General features: G+C 36.6%; 1 protein-coding gene across 2 annotated transcripts in view; it reads left to right on the top strand.

The window, feature by feature from the left end:
* kra (basic leucine zipper and W2 domain-containing protein kra) overlaps window positions 1–26,356 on the top strand; it is a 197,024-nt gene extending 170,668 nt beyond the window's left edge. For both annotated transcript variants that reach the window (XM_090388872.1, XM_090388871.1), the window contains exons 12-13: window positions 8,152–8,274; window positions 25,795–26,356. In XM_090388872.1, the coding sequence (XP_090244998.1) occupies window positions 8,152–8,274; window positions 25,795–25,814 (143 nt within the window). In that variant the 3' untranslated portion in view covers window positions 25,815–26,356. The remainder of the gene's footprint in view (window positions 1–8,151; window positions 8,275–25,794) is intronic.
* Window positions 26,357–27,171: the final 815 nt, after the last annotated feature.

The following is a 27,171-nucleotide window of genomic DNA, read 5'->3' as shown; positions in this document are numbered from 1 at the left end:
GGGGTTCGAGCCCGTCACCACCAAATGCAGAGGATGCGGAAAGGTCAGGAAATGACCACAGCATATTCCCATAACAATATGGCCTTAGTTGCTAATGCTCCTAAAAAAAAAAAAAAAAAAAAAAAAAAATAGGCTGGAAAATTCAGGTCTTGAACACTTCCTTGGAGAAATCACTGCGCAAAAGCCACGCGTGCACGATGATCTTGGGGGAGCAGTAACCGAACCCTTTGTAGATGAAAGGGGTGTAAGGAATCGTCGTGCCAGACACGCTGTACACTGTAACGAGACACTCCTAAGGCAGAGGCAACAGCACGTGTGCTCGTAGTTGCATTATTCTGGACGGCATTCAACACACTTTCTTCCATGGTGGGGAGGGTTCACGTGGAACGTGGTCTGCCCACTCTGCTCCTGCTAACTCTAAATGACCCATAATCGCACAAATTTTGATGCACACGTGCAAACAAACGGTGGTCTGGTACCTGTCTGTCTGGGAAGCGTTCTCCATAAATTCGTTGAGCAGCTCGTCCATTGCCCTCTACTAATCCATACACTAGGTGCATGTCTGCCAGCTCACAGTTCGTATATCGATGCATGCTCTTCGTGCGGCGACTACCGCGACATCATCTGACTTATGGTGACATTTCCGGTTATGGGTTCTATGCGATTCACGTTCCTTTAGATGTTACCTACCTCCCCTAAACGTTTGTACCAATATTTTTGAGACACCCTGTATATTAAAAGTAATAAAACTATAAGTATTGCCCTAAGTATCAAAAATTCTAATAAATTAATTTTTTAATTTTCACTTATTATCAAAATATTTTAATAATATTTGTTTTTTCAAGTCTTTCACAATGCCAGAAGGTGTACGCCATTCATCTAAAAAAAATCCAGAGGGTATACAGCATGTACCCACTCCACACAGCCGACCATATATTCAAATTGAGGAAATTTGGCTGCAGGTTAAATGAGAGTACAGGTCATTTAACTGAGAGTACAGCTCTAAAACAGTGTTCGCAGGCCGGCCGCTAGTTAGTACACCGGACCAAACCTATTGGTAACTCTCTAGGAGGCTTCCGGATCAGCTAGTATCCATCTGGTTTGGACGTATGTCGAAACCAGATGGTCCTGTGTCACTTCAGCCAAGGATAAAGCTGACCTGCTGGCATCCCATTTTTCTTCCAACTCGTGTATTAATGATCTTGGTAAAACACTTCCCACCATTCCCAACAAGCTCCATTCAATGTCTCCTGTGGTCTTCCGTCAGAAGGATTTTGATGAATCTTGATGCTAAGAAAGCTCCAGGTCCTAATGGTATTTCTCCACTTGTTCTTTGCTGCCTTTTTTCACTTTCTTATTCCAAAGGTGTTTTTCCTTCTGCTTGGAAATTTGCTCATATCCAGCCAGTTCCTAAAAAGGGTGACAAATCCCTCCCATCCATTTATCGTCCCATTGCAATTACTTCTAGTCTTTCTAAAGTAATGGAGAAATCAATTCACCGCCAACTCTTAAACTACCTAGAAACCTTCCATCTGATCACCAATCGTCAGTATGGATTCCGTTAGTGTCGATCCACTTGTGATATTCTTGCTTATGTTTCCCATTTATGGACTGATTCTGAAAAGTTCAGTGAAACATAAGTAGTTGCTCTTGACATCTCAAAGGCTTTCGATCGTGTTTGGCATAAAGGTCTTCTAAACAAGCTTCCATCTTATGGTTTGCCAACTGTTTTTAGTAATTGGTTATCCAGTTTTTCTCTCTGATCGCTCACTGAGGGTGATGGTAGATGGCTTTCTGTCTTCTAACTTCTCCACTAATGCCGGTGTCCCCCAAGGTTCAGTTCTTTCCCCCACTCTTTTCCTCTTGTATATTAAATCCTATCCATAGTTTTGCCGATGATAGCACATTGCATTCCACTTTCCGTTTTGAGAACCCTTGTCTTGCTCAATCAGCTTCAACTTCTCGAAAATCTGCTACCAATTCCTTAAATGCCGATCTTCAGGTAATTCTCCAGTGGGGCAAAGACAACTTAGTTGAGTTCAACCCTTCTAAAACTCAGTCTTGTCCTATATCTCACAAAAAGGATTCTTCTGCTCCTATGCTTATCTTTAGTGACACTCCGATTTCTAGGCAAAATTATATATCTCTTTTGGGGATTACTCTGACTTCTAATCTCTCTTGGCACAAGCACATTACAAATATTGCTTCTTCTGCCTCTAAAAAACTTGGTTTTCTCTTTCGCTCTCGCCTTTACTTTTCTTCCAAACAGCTGCTCACTCTGTATAAATTGCAAATTCACCCTGCCATGGAATATTGTTCCCGCATCTGGGGTGGTGCCCCCAAAACCTCTCTCAGGCTTCTTGATTCCATTCAGAAGAGGGCAGTTAGGTTAATTAATGACTCATCTCTAACAGAGTCTCTGCACTCGCTGTCTCATAGACATACTGTTTATGCTGCATGCCTCTTCTACAGATACTTCCATGGGCACTGTTCTTCTGAATTAGCTTCTATAATTCCTGTTCTCTCTTTCAAAACAGTCCGAACACGTGCTGCCACCAGCCAACATCCATTTACTGTCAAACTTCAAACTCACAGAACCAACTTTTCATCTTTCTCGTTTATTCATTCAACTGCCGTTTTCTGGAACAACCTTCCTTCATACGTATTTCCTGAAAATTACAGTCTACAGAAATTCAAGTCCATTGTCAACAAATATCTTCTTTCGTCTTCTCAACTTCCAACTCAAGCACGGTACTAAGTACTATAGGTTCTAATACCTCTCGTGTTTGGGGTTTACATTAAAAAAAAAAAAAAAAAATGTGTATATATATATATATATATATATATGTGCAGAAGTTTGCCTTCAGCCAGTAGATTGTCTGAATAAATTCAAGGAAGAATTAGAGGGGGTGGGTGGTGTGGGAAGGTTTTTTTTTTTTTTTTTTTCCCCTGATGCTGTATAAGCTTGCTTTCTTGCATCACATGCTATACTAAAATTAATTCTTTGTGACATTTATCAAACCTTGTATGCAGTGGCAGATCGAAAAAAATGACAGGAGGGGCACCATTTTGTGCACAAAATAATGCACAGAATAAAACAAATATGACACTCAAACATAGCGTGACTGGTGGACACGAGCACACAGCTAAAGTCTGAATTACTTTGAAGTGAACATTATGCACGACCAAACTGCGTGACGCCCCAACTAGAATGGCGATCACATCAGCATCACTGTTGCCAAGTGTAGTTAGTTGAAAATAGATGAGCCACGATAAAAAAAAAAAAAAATTTTTTTTTGTAGCTAAAGGGAATTTAAACAATTGATGTATTACTCCAAAACCTGCCCCTACCCTGAATACACCTATGCTTGTATGTATCATTTGATCCAGTTTCATCGGTTTCTGGAATGCCAAATCTTGTGAAGCAAAAACTAGCAGGTTAAGAACAGGAGAAAATGGAAAGGTGTTATGTTTTTGTTTTCATCGTGATGATGCAAATCTGTTGTACGTAATGGATGTATAGGTCACTATGGTAGTGCGGCTCATTTCTTTTGGAATTCCATTCACTGTTTTCTTCCTTATCCTATATATATGGTGCCTCCGTAGCCAGGTGGACAGAGCAGCAGTGCGTAGCACATGCTTCTTGATTAGACCGGGGTTCTAGCCCATGACCGCCGCATATCCCCGGAGCAATATGGCCTTAGTTGCTAATGTTCCTAAAAACCAAATAACAACATCCTTATCCTATTTCCTGTTAAATGTTTAGTCCCAGCCAGAGTAAGCTCTGTTTCTTCTAATGCCTACTTCACACCAAATCTCTTACCTCTTCTTGGCCTATTACCATTCATTTTTGTTTCAAATATCTCTACCTATTTCTCTTTTCCTTTGTCCCATTCTACTTTTTCCATGTCATCTTAGGTTGCTTTACTTTTGATATTTGTTATCTCAAGAGATTTGTTCTTATTTCCTCATTTGTAATACGGATTGCCATTTATGCCATCTGTTCCATTTATTTTTCGGAAGATACCTAATTTTTGATCAATCCCCATATTTCTTACTCATTTCTCAGCTACGGTTATTAAAATTGACTTTAATAACTTTGTTATGAACAGTTAATTTTTTTATTTTGCTCCAGATGAATTTGGCTTCTTGTACTTATCCTAATATTTATTTCCATAATGTAGGCAGATGAGCTCACTGGTGTTGTTGTGGCTTATACTAGTGCAGCAATTAACAGTCTGCTGTATTATATCTTTTTTTGGCAGCATACAGGTTTGATCTCTGTATATGCCACCATACTACACCCCAGAACTTGGGCTAGCCCCAATAATTAGAATGCTAGACAATATTAAAATGTCTTCTGAACCTCAGCAGGTATGTGAAAACTCCACATGTCAAGAAAAATCCAAATGTATCATAACCCTATGAGTGTAATGAACTTAAGAATGGACAAAATAAATTATCAGCCACCTGTTTAATTGTCAGTTGCTTTTGGATAAACAACTTCCACCCATTCAATTAATTTTTCATGTCTTGGTATTTAAAGAATATTAAATTTTATTATTAATATTTTTATTTATATATCCCCAAGATTTTCCTTCCACAGATATAGGGAACCGATACAATTTAATAAACTGTATTAATTCTTTAGCCATTTTGATCTGCTTAAAAGGAAAAAAAGCTGCACATTAGCTGTGAATGGCCATTGGAACTGTGTGACTTTATTTGTAGATAAGATGGTTTGTAACAAAGCTGGGCATTAGATGCCAATTGCTATTGGAACTCTGTGGCTTTGTGAATAAAATGTTTTGTTCCATTACATAGTGGTTTTATCTTTATTAAATATATCTGCAGTTTTGGATAGGTTCAATCTGCACTAATAACTTTTGTGCAATCCAGATAAATCAGTGTTTCATGCTAGTAAGCAACTTAACATATCAAACAAAAACAACCATTTGAAAAGTCATGTGAAGTGCCTTCATCTTCATATCAGTTACATATTATGCAGCAACTGAAACTTGTGAACAGAGTGAAGTTCAGAGTTCCCCAAAAACATGACTAATGATAGCATTATTATGAACAAGCTTGTCTTCATTTGTGTAGTAATTAATATTTACTAACTTTATCAAATTGTATCATTCGAACTCATCCTGAAACATTTCATCTTTCGGAACAATGGGATTGGTACAATTTGTAGATATGGAAGACTGAGAACCCCATGAGTTAATTGAATGTGAAAGGGATGGTTCTGGATTAATGTCTTTGGAGCAATATCAGAAAGGAAAGTTTGTGCTATTCTTCTTTGCAGAATGAACAATAACAGAAACTGCCTATTTTGACATGCTGTGCAGTTGGTTAATGCCACAGCTTCAGAAAGACAACCCAAATCTAGATTTTCAACATAGTGGGGGGGTACACTTCCGTAATCAGGAGGGATGTATGTGGCTGAATGTATTTCTAATCAATACATTGGCTGTGAAGCCCCTTATGGAATGGCCCCCAAGATTACCAGTCTTGTGCCAATGATTTTTTCCCCCTCTAGGATTTGTTAAAGACAGTATATGTATATAGCATTTCTAATGTCATTGCTGATGACATTAGAAATGTTAGACTACTTATGGTGGCCTGTGCAAAAATTGATCACACTGTTCTTCAAAAAGTGTGGCAAGAAGTTGAATATCAGTTTGCTATTTGTCTCATCACATTAAACTTTATTATTTGCAGCATTTTTTAATTTGGTCTTTCAGCTGATTTATATATTTTATCTATACCTTAAATGTACTCTTAGGAATAAAAGATCATTCATGAAAATTGTATATGCAGTGATTACACCACTCTGCATGGTTTTGAATTTTGTAAACTAATAGCTGTTTTTAATTCAGTTTTTTACGCAGATTTCAAAAGTGTTATTCGTTTTTTTTCTCCCACGTACCATTTTTTCACGAATCACTTAAGTTGATGTCAGGAGTTGTATTTTTGGAATTTTGAAGTGTTGAGTTATTAGTAAATACTGGGAATTTGTAAACTAAGTCTTCACATGTTGGCACACTGGCTTCAGGTTTATTTGTTTCTTAACCTTGAGAGCTCCATGCAGCAGAGTTTGAGCTCAGTTTATTTTTGGGATTATCTTGTTAAACTTGTGCTGAAAAGTGAGTAAATGTCATGCAAGCGTTTGAACAATCCAAACTTATTTTGTTATATTTATGGAAGTTATGTAGTCTTTAAGCAAAGACAAGGCAGAATTTTGTAAAAAATGAGCATTCTGGTTATTTTGAGAGAAACTCAGTGACCAAGATAAACAGTGGACTACACAAAAGTTTGCCAGACCTGTGTTGAAACATTGAGACCGTGGAAAAATGGTAAAAAGAAGGCTATGCCATTTGCAATTCCCATGATTTGTTGGGAACCTGCCTACAAACCACTGTGATGACTGTTACTTTTGCTTAGTTAATGTGGAAGGATACAGTGCAAAGAGTAAGAAGGGCATTGTATATCTATCCTATATTCCATCTGCCATTAGACCATGCCCTCCACTTATATTGGAGAATGTAGAGCAGAGGGTGCCAAAAGTGAAGCTTTTCAAAATGAAACTGAAGTCTACACACTTGAAAAAACTGAGTCCAGCCCTCAACTGTTCTTTGAATTGAGTTCAAAGCATGAACTCGATGATCTGGTAAGAGATTTAAATTTGCCAAAGAAATCTGCAGACTCTTCAGGATGTTTTTCTTATGGTAGAGACATGGAGAACAAGAACTAGTCCCCTTTTCCAAAGATGATTCTATGGTTTTTGCAGTAATATAAACGACTTAATGAACTATTTAGAAATTAGGTGCAATCCTATACAGTGGAGACTTTTTTATTGACTCATCAAAGAGGAATCTCAAAGGTGTGTTGCTCCATATTGGAAATAAATATGGGTCAATTCTAGTAGCTCACTCTGTGCATTTAAAAAAAAAACATAAGAGAACATGGTTGGTTGGTTGGTTGGTTGGTCTGTGCTGACTTTAAAGTGACGGGCATGTTACTTGAGCTATGTTACTTGGACAGCAATCTGGTTACACAAAAATGCCTTGCTTTTTGTGTGAGTGGGATAGTCAGGCGAGGAGTAAACACTGGAATGTGGATGTTAAGGTCTGGCCAAAGAGGGGCATTTTTTTGCCTGGATCAAAGAACATAGTTTATAAATCACTGGTAGACCCCAAAACTGTCCTGCTTCCACCCTTGCACATCAAGCTGGGTTGATTAAATAGTTTGCGAGAGCTTTGCCTTGGGAAGGTCCTTGCTTCAACTACCTTTGTATTAACTTCCTGACCCTAGAGAAACTAAAACAGGGTTTTTTTTTTTTTTTTTTTTTTTTTTTCGACCTCAAATTCTCAAACAGGTGAAGAACCTATGAATAAAAGAGGGAAAACAGGCACGGATTAGCTTCAGGCATGTTGTTGAGAACTTCTTAGGGATCCAGACTACAAGAATAAAGTTGAAAATGTGTTGGGAAACTTCAAGAAGTTGGGCTGCAACATGAGTGTCAAGGTATACATTTTTTACACTCCTATATCGACTACTTCCCAGAAAATCTATGAAGTGTTAGTAAAGAACAGGGTGAGATGTGGAATGTCAACATGGTGGCTGACTATTGCTGGATGCTGAAGAGGGACTGTAAAGTAGAAGAAAATCAAAGAAATAAAAATTTGACCATCGTAGATCAGTTTGTAAAATGAGAGGTGAGTGCTTAGTGGACATTTTACCACACTGCCCTTTTTAATAGTGTTTTCAACATAACATATTTAAATATTAGAATAAAATTTTGTGAAAAATCAAATTTTATTTCATGATTTTTGAAGAAACCTGATGAGATAGAAACAAACAGAAGTCATTTTTGAAAGTTACCATATAAAACTAAAATTATAGAAATTGCTATTATATTTGGGAACAGAGAATCTTAAAATCTTGAATGTAAAATAGAAATTATTTACTGTAACAAATTTTATTGGCTGTTTACATATTGACATGGCAAAATGAAATATATTTTAAGCTTACTGAAAATTTATTTAATTTTCATAGTAACTTGGTTTTCATTACTGGCTAGGCTTGGTATTCACCCTTTTTATTGCATTCCTATAAGTATACAAAAGTTATTTTTATTTTTTTAAGCTGATGTTTTAAGTGAAGATGTGATAATGAAATGGCACAAAGAAGCACATTCTCCCAAAGGAAAAAGTGTGTTCTTAGATCAAATGAAAAAGTTTGTTGAGTGGCTACAAAATGCAGAAGAAGGTAAGAGACTTTTTATTGCTGAGAAAAAGGATCATTTATGTAATTCCTATGATTTTTAATAATGAACAAGGTACAACCTAGGTGACCTCTTGTTTATACCTTTGTTTATAATGTGTGTGATATGCCACCTGGAATTTTTTCCTAGGAATCCAAAAGTTTAAATATTGAAATGCTGTATACATAAATGCTTTTAAATGTTAGTTCTTCACAATTTTGACTCTATAAAGGAGAACGTTATAGTGAGATATTATCAAAAATTAAATTATTGAGAGAAAAAAATAACTTTTTTAATGCAGTAAATATTCTTTAAGTGTAAAAGTGACTGTTTATTATTTATAAATGCAAATAATTTTCTAAAAGAGTAAGAGATTACCCCAATCTTTTGCATAGAATGCTTTCAGTCGATTCTCTCCAAATGTAAACAGATAAAATGACTTTACTGAATTCTCTCACTCATAGAGACATGACCTATCTAACGCACAACGGAATTGAAAGCTGAGAGCCCCAACCCGACCCGAAACACATCAAACCAACTTGAGTGAAACCATGAGTGCAAGGAGATATTCTGTCAGAATAATTAAAATCACAATTGTAAAATTTGGATAAACACATTGACATACAAATTAAACGAAATTTGTTGTATTTCCCTCCTCCTTAAGCAGACAACACTTTTCAACTATTCGTCTTGATCACAGGTTGGAAATAACAGTGTGTGTGGTTCTTAAGTGGAGAGATTATTTGTATTGTTACATGCATAAAAAGGACCAGAAATTCAAAATTGGGTAAGTACGGCACATGTTGATTTGAGTGAAGTTTCATTTAAAGGGTCTCAGTGATCAATAATTTTATGTAATTATGTTATGTGTTTAAAATTTCCGCTTCATTCAATAGGAATGTGTGGCCTTTGTTGACAGCATGAAATGCCAATTCTGATGCGGTTGCGTGCGATGTGCAGACCAAAGAAGCATGTTGTTTCGCACATAAGTCAAGAGTACACAGAGTCGGCCCTTGATACGATGAATCGCACTGACCACAAGAAATATTGTATACAAGATCATTTACTTGTATCGAGAGAGAAGGAAGAACTGTGTGATTTCTCTATATTATGGAGCTTCTGAATAGGCCTGACTACAATTTTGAATTCTGTATCTTTAAAGAGCTTGAGTTTCCTATACCATTTTCAACGTACGGAATAGATAGAAAGTATTTTTTATTGGTTTCATTAATAGGTATCATATTTTCTAAGCTATTTTTAGCTTGTAATCTGATTTGATTAATAATGGAAAGTGGATAGCCTCTATTTAAAAACCTATTGGTTAGTATATCAATTTCTAAATCTAAGGTCGGTTCAGAAGTCAGAAGTAGAAGTCAGTTCAGAAGTATTTGTGAGTGTTAAGGGACTGGTTAAATATTATAGACCTTTTATAAATAAACATGATAATTTCTGTAGTGCAGGAACATCCCCGTATTGGTGGGTTTTTGGTAGATTCTAAATTGTATTTTTTGCATATCTCGTGTAAGAGTGAAATTAATGAAATTTAGAGCTTTTTTATATATATATATATATATATATATATATATATATATATATATATATATATATATATATATGTGTGTGTGTGTGTGTGTGTGTGTGTGTGTGTGTGTGTGTGTGTGTGTGTGTTCTTCCTCCAATATAAAATGTAGTCTCGAATGAATGTTTTTAAATGACTGTAGAACGTCCTGAGTGGTGTCATAATCTGTTATAACGAGTACATCGTCAAGATATCTCCCACAGTAAGTAATGCTGGGGAGGAGTGGTGTTAAATGTATGTGCTCAATATTAGCAAGATAGATCTCCCCTATTAAGCCACTCAGACTCTCACTTTGCGTTATTTCCAACCTGTGGTCAAGACAAATAGTCAAAGCGTTGTCTGCTTAAGGAGGAAAATAAATGAATTTCGTTTAATTTGTATGTCGATATGTTTATCCAAATTTTATGATCGTAATTTTAATTATTTATTCTCTTATACGGCTTTCCGACTTGAACTAATTATTCTAACAGAATGTGTACTTGCACTCATGATTTGATGTGTTTCGGGGTCTGGTTGGGGCTCTTGGCTTTCGATTCCATTGTGTGTTAGATTGGTCATGTCTGAGTGAGAGAATTCATTAAAATCATTTTATCCGTTTACATATGGAGAGCATCAACTGGAAGCATTCTGCGCAAAAGATTGAGGTAAGCTCTTACTCTTTTAAATATAGTTACAAAGTGTAACTATATTTAAAATCACAGCAGAAATAGATTGCTCAACTACAAAAACACCAACATTCTTCTTGAATTATTTAACAGAATTTACAACACTAGCAACATCCCTCTAGACTGGCTGACATCAATGTTCATCACTCTTCCCAAAAAACAACACTAAGACTTGTGGAGACTTCAGACTAATCAGCTTGATGAGCCAAGTCTTCAAAATTGGATTTTCAGGAATTGTGAGGAGTGGTTGGACAATGGGCAGTTTGGATTTCGGGAAGGACTGGGTACAAGAGAAGTACTATTTTGTGCTCAGGTCATGATGCAAAGGTTCCAGGAACAACAGATCAATGTCCATCTTTGTTTTATTGACTTTGAGAAGGCCTCTGATCGAGGCCAACACACCAAAATCCTTGAGGAGTCCAGTCTTGATAAAAAGGACATCCAAATAACCATAAACCTCTACTGGAACCAAACAGCATCTGTTGTAGTTGATGGCAGAAAGACAGAGTACACATTCTTTCCTCACTCCACATCACTGAATGTGGAGTGAGGAAAGAATGTGTACTCTCTCTGCCCTCCTGTTTAACATTTACTCATATGTCATCTTCAAGAGAGCTTTAGATAAAAGAAATGACAGAATATCTGTCAATGGTAGAGTGATTAACAACCTTTGCTATGTGAATGACATTACTTTGTACAACTAATATGTAGGACTTGGCTTGTAAGCACATGGGACAATGCCAACACCTCGCCTCATGTTAAATAGTTGGCTGATAGGGAGCGTTGACAAAATCAAATAACTGGTCTGTTTGATCAATGACAAGAACAAACCGGATATGGAAATAAAAGCAAGGATTGAAATGGACAGGCAGTATTTTCACAAAATGAGATTTGCATTGTGCAATGGGAACCTGGATCTCCACCTTAGAATCCAGATGATAAGATGTTATGTTTGGTTAATTTTGTTGTATGGTGCCAAGATGTGGACACTGAAAATTAACACCTCCAGAAAACTAGCCGCATTTGAAACGTGGACGTACAAAAGAATGTTAAAGATACCATGGGCAGCAGCAAGTGACCAGTGAGTGTCCTGCAGAGAATTGGAAAAGTATGTGAATCACTGAAGGATGTAAAGAAAAGAAAAACGGCGTAACTTGGACACTTGATGCAGAACAACAAATATGCAAATCCATGGCTAATTGTTGAAGGGAGAATGGAAGGGAGAAGATTCATATCATGGCTAGATAACATCAAGAATTAGACGGGGCTGAACACCAAGCCACTGTCAGAGCTACCAGAGACAGACATTTTCCGTGGTAGTTGCTGACTCCTGTTAGGAGATGGCACATGGAGAAGAATGAAAGTAATTAAAGACGAGCATCTGTGGCTGGAAACCATAAATTACTCCCTGTGCTCCCTCACCTGTATATATAGTTGGCTACTTGTGACAGTCAACAGAGAGAGCAAGAGAATGTTAGGGTCACAAATGAAAGAAACTAAATAAAAGAAATTTGACTGACCATTTAGCCTTGTGGTGGGGTAGGTCTTTATTGTCTATATAATCTACAACTAGTAGAAGTTAGTCCAAATAGTGACTAGATTGTTACTGTAAGACAAGACGACACCTGTCTACATATCAATGTGGTTTAAAGGTCTTCATGCACAGTAGCAACTTGTACCTGATAACACACACAAACATATCAAGGTGATTCCATAGTCCAGACTGACGATGTTACAAATTCTGGGTGAGACAACTATGGACAGCACCAAGAGGGGCCACAACAGCATCACAAAAGTGTGCAAATCCCCAGAGACGATTGCACAGTTTTGTGCAAACCCTCGCCAGCAATCAGTTTTTCGTCTTTCAATATCGAAGACTCTGTCAAACTCCAGGCGGCAGAATGATCAGAGGAAACTCTACACCACGAGCAATTCACACACTTAGAATCTTTATCTAGGTTGGGACAATCTCTAAACAAGTGGCTCCTCTAGGAACAGCACCCGCAGAAGGGGTCACCTTTACAATGCTTAGCCATGTGGCAATAGGCCATGCAGCAATAACACCGTAGGTGTCACAAGATCATACACTCAGTAAGAGGTCCTGTCAAGGTTAACTCTAGACCTTGACAACAACATCCTAGATTTCACCCAGGATTTGTATCACAAAGTTATAGTCAACCCTGCTTCTCGTTTTATTTCTTGTGAAAATTATCACATCTGATTTCACTTGCACCAATCCGAAGCCATTGCCTTTGAGATTCGTCACCCAAAGTTGTTCTAAAAACTCCTCACAGGAAACATCTTTATTCACATTGAATACAGTTTAGGTTGTTTCTTTAAAGCTCTTGTGGCTTCCATCCCCAGTTCAGCAAACTTGGGGCATGTTAATATCTTGTTAATGTCCTTTTTGGATGGTGCCTCCGGTACCACCCACTTGTTGGATATGGGTCTCACAGCTATGACCTTAAGTGTCCTTTAGCTCTAGCCGAACAGATGTGAGAAGTTTCTTCTGTACTTCACTGTGAATCTTAGGTGTTATCTGCTCCCTTGAAGTCTCAGGATATACCCTGTCAGAGTACAGTCTAGTTTGAGTTGGTCTCCTCAGCTCAATCTGTTCCACATTTACAGACAGAATTTGATTCCTGATGTAGGTCCTCATCACTACATCTTCAGTTTTATCCCAGAAAGACAATATTTTTGTGAACTTCTTTTGACAAATTCATATCATCATGGAGCAACAATGCCTGTAACCTAACTCACGTCTCCTTCACAATCTTATAAAACACGAAACTAGTGTTTCGTGATCTCCTCCTGCTGAGTCCCAGCATTTAGATCTTCATCCTGGGAGACTCAACCAGTACTAGCGGTTTGATCTTTTTCCCGTACAAAATCGTCAAATTCACACTCAGATGAGAAGGATTCATACCCCTTCTGGACCTAGAAATTAATTTCAGAGACAACACCTGATGAGCCAAGCTATTAAAATTCACAGTTACTCTGCCCTGATTTTTTTTCAAGTGCATGGTATATGCTATCCTAGCCATCGCTGAGTTAATGCAACAGTTAGTGTTATATTTGGAAAGTTGCAGTTCCACTTTACTAGTGTGCTGGGATATTCTAGTATATAAAATAATGTAAAAATACAATGCAAATTGGTGATTCCTGTTGGGGTGGGGTGCACCTTCACAGCTGCCAAGCTGTTGAGTGCCACTTTCATAATTAAATGAAGTGGGAGCTTGCAAATGTCTCCTGTTCGAGGGAATATGAGTAATTTTGAACTTCAAAACAGATCACATTTGTCATTGCCCATTATCTGGGCAAATATCAGTGATTGTCCCTAGATCAGGGGTAGTGAACCTTTCCGGTTTATTGGGCTTTTCTGTTAGTACATCTAATTATAAACAGGTAGTAAACTCAATCGATTGCATTTGCAATAATCCCAATAACTGAAATTGTGTGGGTTTTTAAGCTATTATGGTGAAATGTATTCCCCTTCACTGAAATCTTCAATCGTATAAAAAACAGATAAATCTTCATTCCTATTTACTTATTACAATGATGAAAGGAAAGCAACCAACGAAACGTGCAAGTGCTGGCAGTGCTACAAAATGAAACAAAATTGATTTAGAAATGAAGATGACAATACGAAATTTTTAGAAATCTTCAAGTACCGTGTTAATAGACTAGGAAAGAATAGCGAAAGCTTAAAAAGCGGTACTCACCTTGAAATGAATCTGCGATGGTTTACTTAGGTAGCGTGGTTAATGTTTACGTTGAATTGTTAAATTGAAAAATTAAAAGGGAGGGAAGTAAGTAAAAGTTGACTGAGTTAAATGGGCGCAAGGAAACAGAAGTGTACACATCCAATCCTTGGTTGTCATTGAAATAAAAAAAGAAGAATAATTAAAAACTATGTAAGTGAATCCGGTGAAGCCAATAGTCTTTACGAGGACATTCATTAGTTAAAGAACGTCTTCAGTTGGCAATGTGTGGGGAGAGAACGCGTATTGTATTTTAAGAATAAAAAATTATACTCTCGTGATGCCTTTTTTGACATGTGGGAACTTTAATCTCGAGAGGTTCCAAATTGGGGAAAGATTGAAGGGGAGTTTGGAATTTGGAGGTTAGAGTGGTGCTTGTACCATTCAATAACTAGAGCTTCATATTGAAGTATTCTGTAGCTGGATTTTAGTTTAATGATGGAATTGATGAGTGGGTTGTGGTTGTGAGTCTGGGCATGAGTTGTAAGTTCTGTGACAGATTGGTTAGACGTGAGACTATGGAAATGGTAGTATGCACGGGTGTTGGATGTTTTTGATGAGCCAAATTTGTTATTGGTAGTGGTACTTCCGATATAACATGTGTTGCAGTTTGGTTGACAATTAATGAGGTATATAATATTATTAAGGTCGTTTGTAGAATATTTGTATGTGTCTTTATAGGTGCTGAAGAAGGATCCTAATTTGTTGTAGGTGGAAAAAACAAGGGAGATATCAGTGTTGTTAAATAGGCGTCGGAACTGTCCTGCTAGTTCATTGTGGTAAGGGAGGACTATGCGGATGTTAGTTTTATTTTTGTCTTTGGTTGGGATGTTAGATTTAATTTTATTTTTAGCGTTAAGGATTGTATTTAAAATGAGTTGGTGGGGGTAACCTCTGGATATAAATTTGTCGATAATATACTGTATTTCATTGTGAAGGTCGGTGGGTGAGGAACTGTACTTTAGTGCATTGTGAATTTGGTTATATAAAACTGCCTTTTTAGTGTTTAGAGGGTGATGAGAAGCAAAATGTAAGTATTTACCGGTGTTTGTATTTTTCCCGAAAATTTTGGTATTTAATTTTGTGCCTGTTATATAGAGTGAGATTAAGGAAATTTATCTGATTGTTCTGTCCAATTTCAAGGGTGAATTTAAGTCTATCATGTACAGAGTTAAGTTTTACGAAGAGGTTATTAATAATGGATCTGTTGCCTACTACAAGAATGTCGTCGGCATAGCGCATGTATAATTTTAGTTCAGGGGGAAAGGGGTGTAGGATTTGGCTTTCAATGGCGGCTAGGTAGATTTCGGACAATGGGGCCGAAATCCCCAGTCCCATTGGTAAGCCATATATTTGTTGGAAGATTTTTTCGTTGAATCTAAAAAATCTTGCTTCTAATAGAAGGGTGGTGAGTTCAAGGATATGGTCTATAGAAAGGGGGGTACTTTTTTTTAAGGTATCGTCTGTTTCTAAGAACTTGCGTAAGGCTTGTAAAGTAAATGGAATATGGACATTTGTGTAAAGAGAAGTAACGTCATAGGAAGCTAGGATGTTTGTATCGGATATTGTGATGTTATTGATCTTGAATGTGGAAAATTTAGTAAGGGGGGTTATAATTTTGACCAGGAAGGAGGATAAATTAGCGAAAGCTGAATTGCTATATGATACAATTGGTCTTAAAGGGTGGTCTGCTTTGTGTAACTTGATAATCCCAAACATGTGGGGGGGGGTGTTATTGCGGATTCCAATTTGCTGTAGTGTGGAAAGGTTGATTTCCTTATTTTGCCTGAGTTTCCTGAGAATTATGTCGAGTTATATGTGTGTTTGGGTCTGCTAAGATGGAGTCTAATTTTTCGGTGTAGGTGTCTTTATCTATTATAACAATCGTGTCACCTTTATCGGCTTTTTGAATAATAACGTTGGAAGTTTACTGAGTTTGTGTAAATCCATAAGCTGTTGTTTTTTTATATTAGAGCAGGAAGATAGTTTGGTATTAATAATACTATTTGTTTGGTGCATTAGACGCCATTTATCGGGATGATGTTAGAGTTTGGACTGGAGTTCAACAATGCAGTCTTTTATAGGGTAATGTGGATTTTTGATGGCAAAATTAAAGCCATATTCCAGGCCAGAAAGTTCAGCGGGTGTAAAAGATCTGGAAGAGAGGTTAACGGTGGTGATTTTTGCGGGGGAACGAGTCGTGAGGGAATTCCATTTTTTATTATGTCTTTGTATTATTTCTTGGTTGGTAGCATTAATACATATATTGTTTTTGTTGGTGAACTCAATCCAGTCATGAGGGGTCATTTTTTATTATATCTCTTCCTGATTTCTTCACGGATGATCATAATAGATGTGCAGTGTACGATATGTGTAATATTATATACCTCATTAATTGTCAACCAAACTGCAACGCATGTTATATCGGAAATACCACTACCAAATTTGGCTCATCAAAAACATCCAACACCCGTGCATACTACCATTTCCATAGTCTCACGTCTAACCACCACCATTAACCTCTCTTCCAGATCTTTTACACCCGCTGAACTTTCTGGCCTTTTTAAACTTTCTGGCAAAATTAAAGCCATATTCCAAGAAATTTGGAATATGGCTTTAATTTTGCCATCAAAAATCAACATTACCCTATAAAAGACTACTGCATTGTTGAACTCCGGTCCAAACTCGAACATCATCCCGATAAATGGCGTCTAATGCACCAAACAAATAGTATTATTAATACCAAACTATCTTCCTGCTCTAATATAAAAAAACAACAGCTTATGGATTTACAAACTCAGTAAAACTTCCAACGTTATTATTCAAAAAGTCAATAAAGGTGACACGATTGTTATAATAGATAAAGACACCTACACCGAAAAATTAGAATCCATCTTAGCAGACCCAAACACACATATAACTCGACATAATTCTCAGGAAACTCGGGCAAAATAAGGAAATCAACCTTTCCACACTACAGCAAATTGGAATCCGCAATAACATCCTCCCGCACATGTTTGGGATTATCAAGTTACACAAAGCAGACCACCCTTTAAGACCAATTGTATCATATAGCAATTCAGCTTTCGCTAATTTATCCTCCTTCCTGGTCAAAATTATAACCCCCCTTACTAAATTTTCCACATTCAAGATCAATAACACCAATCAAGCTTTTCAAAAAATTAATAACATCACAATATCCGATACAAACATCCTAGCTTCCTATGACGTTACTTCTCTTTACACAAATGTCCATATTCCATTTACTTTACAAGCCTTACGCAAGTTCTTAGAAACAGACGATACCTTAACAAAACGTACCCCAAGTACAGTTCCTCACCCACCGACCTTCACAATGAAATACAGTGTATTACCGACAAATTTATATCCAGAGGTTACCCCCACCAACTCATTTTAAATACAATCCTTAACGCTAAAAATAAAATTAAATCTAACATCCCAACCAAAGACAAAAATAAAACTAACATCCGCATAGTCCTCCCTTACCACAATGAACTAGCAGGACAGTTCCGACGCCTATTTAACAACACTGATATGTCCCTTGTTTTTTCCACCTACAACAAATTAGGATCCTTCTTCAGCACCTGTAAAGACACATACAAATATTCTACAAACGACCTTAATAATATTATATACCTCATTAATTGTCAACCAAACTGCAACACATGTTATATCGGAAGTACCACTACCAAATTTGGCTCATCAAAAACATCCACCACCCGTGCATACTACCATTTCCATAGTCTCACGTCTAACCAATCTGTCACAGAACTTACAACTCATGCCCAGACTCACAACCACAACCCGCTCATCGATTCTGCCATTTCCATCATTAAACTAAAATCCAGCTACAGAATACTTCAATATGAAGCTCTAGTTATTGAATGGTACAAGCACCACTCTAACCTCTAAATTCTAAACTCCCCTTCAATCTTTCCCCAATTTGGAACCTCTCGAGATTAAAGTTCCCACATGTCAAAAAAGGCATCACGAGAGTATAATTTTTTATTCTTAAAATACCATATGTGTTCTCTCCCCACACATTGCCAACTGAAGACGTTCTTTAACTAACGAAAGTCCTCGTAAAGACTATTGGCTTCACCGGATTCACTTACATAGTTTTTAATTATTCTTCTTTTTTTATTTCGATGACAACCAAAGATTGGATGTGTACACTTCTGTTTTCTTGCGCCCATTTAACTCAGTCAACTTTTACTTACTTCCCTCCCTTTTAATTTTTCAATTTAACAATTCAACGTAAACATTAACCACGCTACCTAAGTAAACCATCGCAGATTAATTTCAAGGTGAGTACCGCTTTTTAAGCTTTTGCTATTCTTTCCTAGAAATGAAGATGATTAATTAAGAAGTACGAAGCAGGACAAAGTTTGTCATCTGTTGCATGGAATTAGGTTTTGCTGCTTCAACAGTGAATACTATTTTAAGGGACAGTGCGCGTATAAAAGAACATGTTAAAGGATCAACGTATTTCAGAGATTACAAAAAGCCGACCGGGCTAGCCGGGTGGGTAAAGTGCCTGCCTGGCAACCCAAAGGTTGCGGGTTCGATTCCCGCCTCGGGCTTGGATCAAAGTACTGCAAAGACCTTATGAGGTGCATTATGGCCACAGAAGCCTATGCGCCAACAACTACCAAAAAAAAAAAAAAAAATCACAAAAAAGCGTTCTGGTGCTATATCAAAGATGGAAAAGCTATTAATAATATGGATGGAAAATCAGATTCAGAAGCAAGTTTCCCTGAATCTAACAGCCATTCAAGCAAGAAGTATTTATGAAGATAATGATAAGTACGGCAAACCCCAAGTAAAGTTTGTGGCAAGTAGTGGGTGGTTTAATAGGTTCAAGCATCACGCTGGTTTCCAAAACATTGAAGTATGCAGTGAAGCTGCCAGTGTCGATTCTGCAGCTGCAGAGAAATTTTATGATGTGTTGGGGGAAAAAGCCCTTCTAAATCTCCACCTCAGTGTGCTTATCAGCTGGAGGGTTAATTCTGCCAACGATGCTCAAAAGGTAAAACTTGCTGACGTTATGCTGTTAAACTAACAAAAAATTATAAATTTAAAAATTTATAATTTTTAAATTTTTGTAATTTTTCCTGTGCATGAGATAAAAAAATTTAATAATTCTATTTACACATTCATTGAACATTTCTTTTTTGCTTCTATCAAATTCTGACTTATGTAGCATTCCGTGGAACGCAACCCTTAAGTTAATCGGGGAGTGGCTGTACTAACACTAGGAGGTAGATGATTCATCTACCACTGCGATGCTACCACTTTACTTATATGAAGGTTTGAAGTGGTGAAACCCATGTTTGGTCTCCAGAGCAAAATTTCCATCATCTCCCACTCCCATCTCTTTCATGCACGATACTTACTAGTACCAATACTAACATTAGGTGGGATAACTCATTGACCAGTGTAATACCACTGCATTGCTTATTTGGAGGCTTGAAGTGATGAAACCCATGTTCATTCTCCAGAGAAAAGTTTCCAGCATCTCCTCTTGCCCATCACCTTTAGCCCATGCATGTACTACATACTAAGTACTACTGGTTTTTGATACCTTTCATATTTGTGGTTTTCATTAAGAATTAAAACAGAGTGACCATTGAGTCCCATCTTCTTGAAAGGCCACAAGATAACAATGGTTGTGAAATCAGTGCATCAAACTGCAACTTGCATATAATTTGTCAGTGTGCCAGTGCAATAGATTTACATTATGGTGGCAACATGAGTAATGCTTAGCATCTTGGCTCACTACTACCATATTACATAAATTGAAATTAAAGTTAATTGAAGGATACTGAAGAATAAAATAAAGTAAAATGAAAGTATAGAAAGACAAGCATCAGTAGCTCTGAAGCATAAATCAACCACATGTTGCCTGAATGTAGCGTAAATTAAGTTAATTACAAATGCAAATTAAATTAAGAAATAGATCAGAGTGGGGAAGCACTACGAGATATGAATACAATAACCAGTTATATAAATATAGAAACAATGAAAAGAACGGGTGGGGCTAAATTGAGAATTAGGCTGTTGAAGAAGGAATATACAGGATGGTTCATAATTAAAGACACTGCTTTGAATAAATTAGGATGGAAATATGTATGTTATTTGAAAAATAGTTTATAATCTTTTTTTTTTTTTTTTTATTGTTTCAGAATAATATTAAAATAGGAAAAGTACCATGAGCTATACATTGGAGAGGTCTGAAATTGTAAAATGGGGTGCAAGATATGAAAATGCAATGCCAATTCAAGAAACTATTGGACATAAACCACTCACAATAAAGACCATAATGCAAACTGAGAAGGCTTGATGAAGTGGTAACAATGTCTACCAGAACCTGGTGGATTTTGTATCTCAAAGAAAGTGAGGTTTGAAACTTAAAATAACTAAAAGAAGCTTAAATAGAAAAATGTAAAGGAACTGTAAATACAAGGCTTATCATCCCAGGTTGCTAAAAAGTATGAATGAGAACAACCCAGATAGAAGATTGGAATTTGCCATAACTGCTTTTATTACTCTTAACAACTCCCGTTTATTTTTTAACAAGGATCTAAATGTTCACGGCTTGACATTCTAGACTGCATGTTGGACTCAGACCTTTTTTCTTTGAGAGAACCATGGTTAGCAGAAAACCCCAAGACTGCTTAAAAAAACAATCATTCCATTAATTCTGCCAAATATCAGATTTCAGTATTGGTGTTTTGTGCGGGATGGAGCATTATATAGGATGGAGCAAATATCAGATTTCAGTATTGCTGTTTTGTGCAGGATGGAGCATTGTATAGGGCAGCACCTAGAACATCTGTTCAACTCCACCTCGTGCATTCTGTTCTGGCCTCTTGGCTACCCAGAAGCATCAGTCACCTGGGCAGAAGATTCTGGGTACTCGTCCACACCATTGGAAGGTGGGCACGTACTGTCTCAAAAGACTCTGGCTCACCTGTTGCCAAAAGGTGGCTAGGATTGTCTGGGGCTCATTCCAGAGGAAAGAAAGAAGCAATCTGTGGTTGCTTGGTACTAGTTGGGATAAAGAGGGAAAAAATAATAATAAATAAATGGAGGGAAAAAAAAAAAAAAAGTAGCCTTCAGTAAGTACTCTTGTTTTGACATCCAGGATAATTCAGAAGTCGAACTGGTGACCTTTAGGATCAGTGCAGTGACAATTCTTGCGTACACAAACCATGCAAGAAAATATATCTAATTTTGGTGCAGTTATGCTTAATTTGTGAGCAGCCCAGCACTACACAGAAATCTCTGAAAGTACATGCGGTGTCATCCAGAATAGCTAGCAGAGAAGAGAAGAAAACTGTTACCCCACACAGGTGCATGTGATGGGCAATTTTTGTTCGCTACTTTGGCTTTGATTCTCTTTATGCGAGCAAAGACCTCGGAGGCAAAGGATGGAGCATTAACTCGCTAAACAAAAAAATGGTCTGCATATTCTTAAATGAAAAGTTTCCAGGTAAGTGAAACAATCAACAGGGTTCCATTTAATGGCCATCATACTCCTCAGATTTAACACACTGTGATAACTTTTTGTGGGCAGTTTTAATGGATAAAGTATTTATAGAGAAATTAGGGAACTATCTATGCCTTGCCGTGTGTTGCTCTATGCCCAAAAAAAACTTTTTTTTTTTTAGTTTGCATGCTGTTTCTATTGTGCTAGCAGTAATTTTTATATATAACGCTGTTCTTACATTATAACCCGTATCTGACTATAACGCTGTCAAAACTCACTGTAACACTATTTTACTAGCATACAGATTGAATTTTTGGCAAATCCGTCTTCAGTCCAGTCTGTTTTGAGCCCCTTTTTTTTTTTTTTTTTTTTTTGGCAAAAGGAGAAAATAGCCACCATGAAATTAACTACAGTAATTATTTTTATAATTTCTACTCTATGTACAAAATTGAAACTTTCAATATGCTCTTATTTTCTTGGTGTGGATAGTTTCAAGGGAGAAATTCTTTTTTAGTACACAAGTTGAAAAAATTTACCATCCAGTGTCATATGTTGTTACGAAGTCTGCATTTTCTGTTCTGACCTGTAATAGAAAGATACTAAAAATAGATTTACTCCCTATCTCTTCTTTTGTTTTACTGTGGGAACTATAACTTGCGAAATGTTTTTCACACAATCAATCCCATGAGTGCTAAATGCGGTGCTGTTTCTTGTACAGTATTCTCTTGTCTTCTGAACTCCTCTGACCTTGTGGTCACCCAAAGTACATAAAATTTGTTTGTTTTACTGTTTTGGAAATTCCATAAACATTCTCCATGAGTCACACCATAATTGATTTACAGTACTTTTCCTGCAATAAACAACCATTTGATTTTACTGCATGGTAAAATCGAACTTTTCAGATAAATAAAACATTTGTCACCGTCTTCAGCTCACCTTGCCAGAGGAATTCTAGATATCATTCAGTGCATACAGTGTTAGACATACAGATAGTTTACTGTACTCGAACATCGTATCATAATCAGTGCAACGCAGTTACATTTGCAGAGAGTTATGGCGATAAGAATGAAAAAGCAACAATGTCTGGACATGGTGCAAAGATTGAAAAGGTAAGAAAAACATTGAGTTTGAAAATTAAATTAGACGTTTTGAAGAGAATTGATTCCGGTCAAAGACAAGTGGATGTGTGCAATAATTTAGGACTGGCAGGTTCAACTGTAAGAACAATCATAAAAAATAATCAATTTTAGCAGCTGGAAAAACAGCTGTTCCCCTGCAGGCAACTAAATTGACCAGGGCTAGGCCGGCTATTATGATTGAAATGGAGAAACTTCTACATAATTTTATTGAAAGCAACATTCAACGTAGAATTCCGTTAAGTTCAATTATTATTAAAGAAAAGGCGAAGAGCCTATATGAAGATTTAAAAGAAGCTCACCCCGAAAAAAATGTGGAACCATTTAACGCTAGTAAGGGCTGGTTTGATAGGTTTAGAAAGCGCTATAACCTGCACAACGTAGCAATACAGGGAGAAGTTGCAAGTGCAGATCAACAATGAGCCGAAACTTTCAAAAAAGAATTTGTTAAAATTATTGAAGAGGGATGTTATACTGCTCAACAAGTTATTAACATAGATGAAACAGGTCTTTTTTGGAAACTAATGCCTAAAAGAAGTTTCATGTCAAAAGAAGAAAAAAACATGCCAGGCTTCAAAGCGGCGAAGGATCGGTTAACTTTGTTGTTGGGTGGTAACACTGCAGGGGATTTTAAATTAAAACCCCTTTTAGTTTACCATTCTGAAAATCCAAGGGCTCTTAAAGGTTTAGCTAAATCAAACCTACCTGTAATCTGGAAGGCTAATAAAAAAGCTTGGGTAACCAGGCCGCTTTTCATTGATTGGTATGCTGAGTTCTGTCCTGCAGTGGAAAAATATTGTGCAAAAAATAACATTGGTTATAAAGCTATTCTAATCATGGACAATGCGCCAGGACACCCAAGCAAAGAGAGCTTAGAAGACTTGAACAATCACATAAAAGTTTTTTACATGCCTCCAAACACTACGTCTCTGATCCAACAAATGGACCAAGGAGTAATTGCAACATTTAAAGCGTACTACATAAGGAACACCTTTTCCCAAGCTATTAAAGCCATCAACACTGAAAATGTACCGAGCTTATAGGAGTTTTGGAAGTCCTATAACATTTAAAACCGCCATCTACAACATTTCAAGTGCCTGGGATGAAGTGACTCAGAAAACCATGAATGGAGTTTGGAGGAAAGTTTGGAAAAATTGCATAAAGCATTCCCAGGAACCTGATGATTCCGTTGAAAATGTTAAAACACAAATTGTTGAGCTCGGAAAAGAAGCGGGATTACACGAAATTAATGAAGACATCGTACAAGAGACGTACAACGACAGGGATGGCGCCTCTAATGAAGAACTAATGGAAATTATAAAAGAACAAGAGCTTGCTATTGAGGGAGATGATGATCAAGATACTATAGATGAAGAACCAATGAAGTCGCTGACTGCAAAAGGACTTAGTGAAACTTTTGAACACTTCGAAAAAATGTGTGATTATTTCCGGGAGAACGAACCCTGACATGGAACGAAGTGCCAAGGTAATAAGAAATTTGAAGAAAGAAATGAATCCCTACATGATGTTGTACAATGAGAGGAAGAGGGCCAAAGCACAACCCAAAATTGACACATTTTTCAGTCCAAAGATACGAAAACTCAAGAGCACAGGGCCATCGAATTAATAAATTCATAATTTTCGTTAGTTAATTACCTCATAATTATATGTGTATATAATGTAGAATATTTTATATGTGCAAAATTTTGAATATTAAATATTTTTAATCGACATTAGTGCATATTTTCACTACCATTTATTATTGATTAGAAAATATCCTATGGAATAGACCGCAACTCACAAATACATATGTTACCTTATGGGAATATGGCGCTCGCTTAGCGCGGATTCACTTAGCGCTCTGTTTTCCCAGAACGAACTATCAGCGTTAAGCGGGGATCACCTGTATATATACTTGGTAATTTATACATTAAATAAAAGGCCACTTATGGCAAATATTAATGTATCCTAAATTACAGGTATGTATTTCTTCTGCAACATTCTTATTTCTAATAAGTCCCCCCCCCCCCCCCCATTTCTTTGTTGTTTCTATATTTATACGTATTTTTATTGTATTTGCATGTCATAGGGCTTAGCCACTCTGCTGGTTTATTCTTAATTTTGATTTGTAATTTAATTTAATTTACATTGCAAAGTAGTGTTCAGTTTTGTGATATCTGATTTTTTTTCAGAAAGATTAATTTCTGATTCTTGCATCCTCTTTCCTCCGATCATGCGCTTATATGTGCCAAATATGGAGACAGGCCTGCTCTAGACTGCTGCCTGATTTGCTTATATATATATATATATATAGTACCAATGGTGGCCACCTATACAGATGGGCTGCCTCTGATGCCCACCACTGCATCCAAGCAACTTACCAAATAAACTAAATTGAACAAAATAATGAAATTGCAAAATGAAAATCAGAATAATTTTAAGTGGAACATGAGAAATAAAATATCTTACTTTTAAATCTACATGCCATTGCTGATGTTTGGGACAAACTGGAACAATGTTTCAGTACACTCTGTTACATTCCTGATTCGGGTACATTTTTTTAAATGAACTAAAACTTAATGGTGTTTTTTTTTTTTTTTTTTTTTAAGCTGAATTAAGAGTTGTGGAACTTGGAGAATAATGGAACGTCAAATAGAAAGCAAGATAACATATATAAAGTACATGCAGGGAAGCAAAAAAAAAGGAAATTAATCACTAAATCTCTAAATTTACAATGTTTCTGTCAATGTTTTCATATTAAAAAGTATTAAAAGTATATATAAATCATTAAGTATTTGATAAAATTTTTGTTTAATTTGCATTTGTGTTGCTCAAGTCTAAATTTCACTTTTTTTTTTTTTTCTGTTTCAGAATCTGAAGGGGAGGACTAAGCCCTTCCATACAACTGCCCAAAACTCAACTCTAGCCCCCTTCCCTCTTTCCCTCCGTGTAAGGCTGAGACAGACAACTAGGGGTGGTGATACTTACCTTTGGAGCCTTTGGCTCAGTTTCATCAGACAGTCCATGTGCATTTTGTTGCTCTTTCAAATTGGAAGTGTCACCCTGTTGGCTAGTTTTATCCTTTTAATCTGAAACAATGAGAAGTTTTCCTATACAAATTATTTTTGTAAGGTGGCTCAGATTTCTATACAACCTTATCCTTGTTTAGGCATTTGTCAGAGATGTGTGTTTGTGCATTTTAAAATAATGAAGCTTTTCTGCAATGAATTAACTACTCATTTTAAGAGCAAAGGAATAAAGGTGACACATTCAAATTGTTTTCAAAGGCTTTTTTTTTTTTTTTTTCTTTCCCTTTCAATCAGAATTGCACTCACATTCATATGGGGGAAGAAATCTTGGTATTAGACATAAGTGGTGATCGTTAGCATCTGTTGTATGCAAATACTGATTAAAATGATCAATTTTCTTTGTACCTTTGAGCAGCCTTTTAGAGTTATGCTTTTCACACACAAACAATAAATACCAAATTTTTCAGATTAATAGTAACTATCAAATACATAGCCATCAACCTCCAGATTTATGGCAGTGAACTTTCCTTTTTTTAACCCCTTCTCCATTTCACTGTATTAACATAGTTTTTCCTCTGTCTTTTTTGCTAAAAAAAAGGTAGTAAAGCTATGTTAAATTCTGAATTTTTTTAAAATTCCGCAAATTACTTATTTTTGTCAAGGAATTGGCTGTCAGGTGTGCTAGTCTGCATTGCATGAAGTGTGTGAATTGGAATATGAGAAACAGCATTGTTTTCTAATGTTTAACTGCAGCATTTCATTGTATTTTGCATTGCAAAAATAAAACTGGCTTTTGGTAAGATTCCAAAGAAATATGGTGCAAAATTTCAGAAGACACTCGAGATTTTCCATGTTTTGTAAAATCTGGATAAGGCACTATATGTGGCAAAAGCCGAGTGGTTAGGCCAGAGGGTAGAAGCACACATGCTTTGAGTGGACTGTGGTTCAAGCCAGCTTGACTAAACTCCTATGACCTAGTGGCAGTGCCAGAGTATAAACAAGAACATTATATTATTTCACACTATGATGATATCATAGTGGCCAAATGTTTATTCATATTGTTCATCGTCGAACATAATCTTATTCTGAGTTGTGCTAATTGTTGCACATGCAGTGCTCTGAAACATGTTTCCCTGTAGTGAAAATGGAAGAACAAAAAGCGTGCTAGCAGGTGTCATTAGCTATATTCCATTGTGATGACCTTTCCTAATAACAAAAA

The sequence above is a fragment of the Mastigoproctus giganteus genome, chromosome 14, assembly GCF_048544385.1.
Source record: "Mastigoproctus giganteus isolate SK-2022 chromosome 14, ASM4854438v1, whole genome shotgun sequence".
NCBI lineage: Eukaryota > Metazoa > Arthropoda > Arachnida > Uropygi > Thelyphonidae > Mastigoproctus > Mastigoproctus giganteus.
The sequence above is the reverse complement of the archived record's forward strand: the minus strand, read 5'-3'. Positions and strand labels throughout refer to the sequence as shown.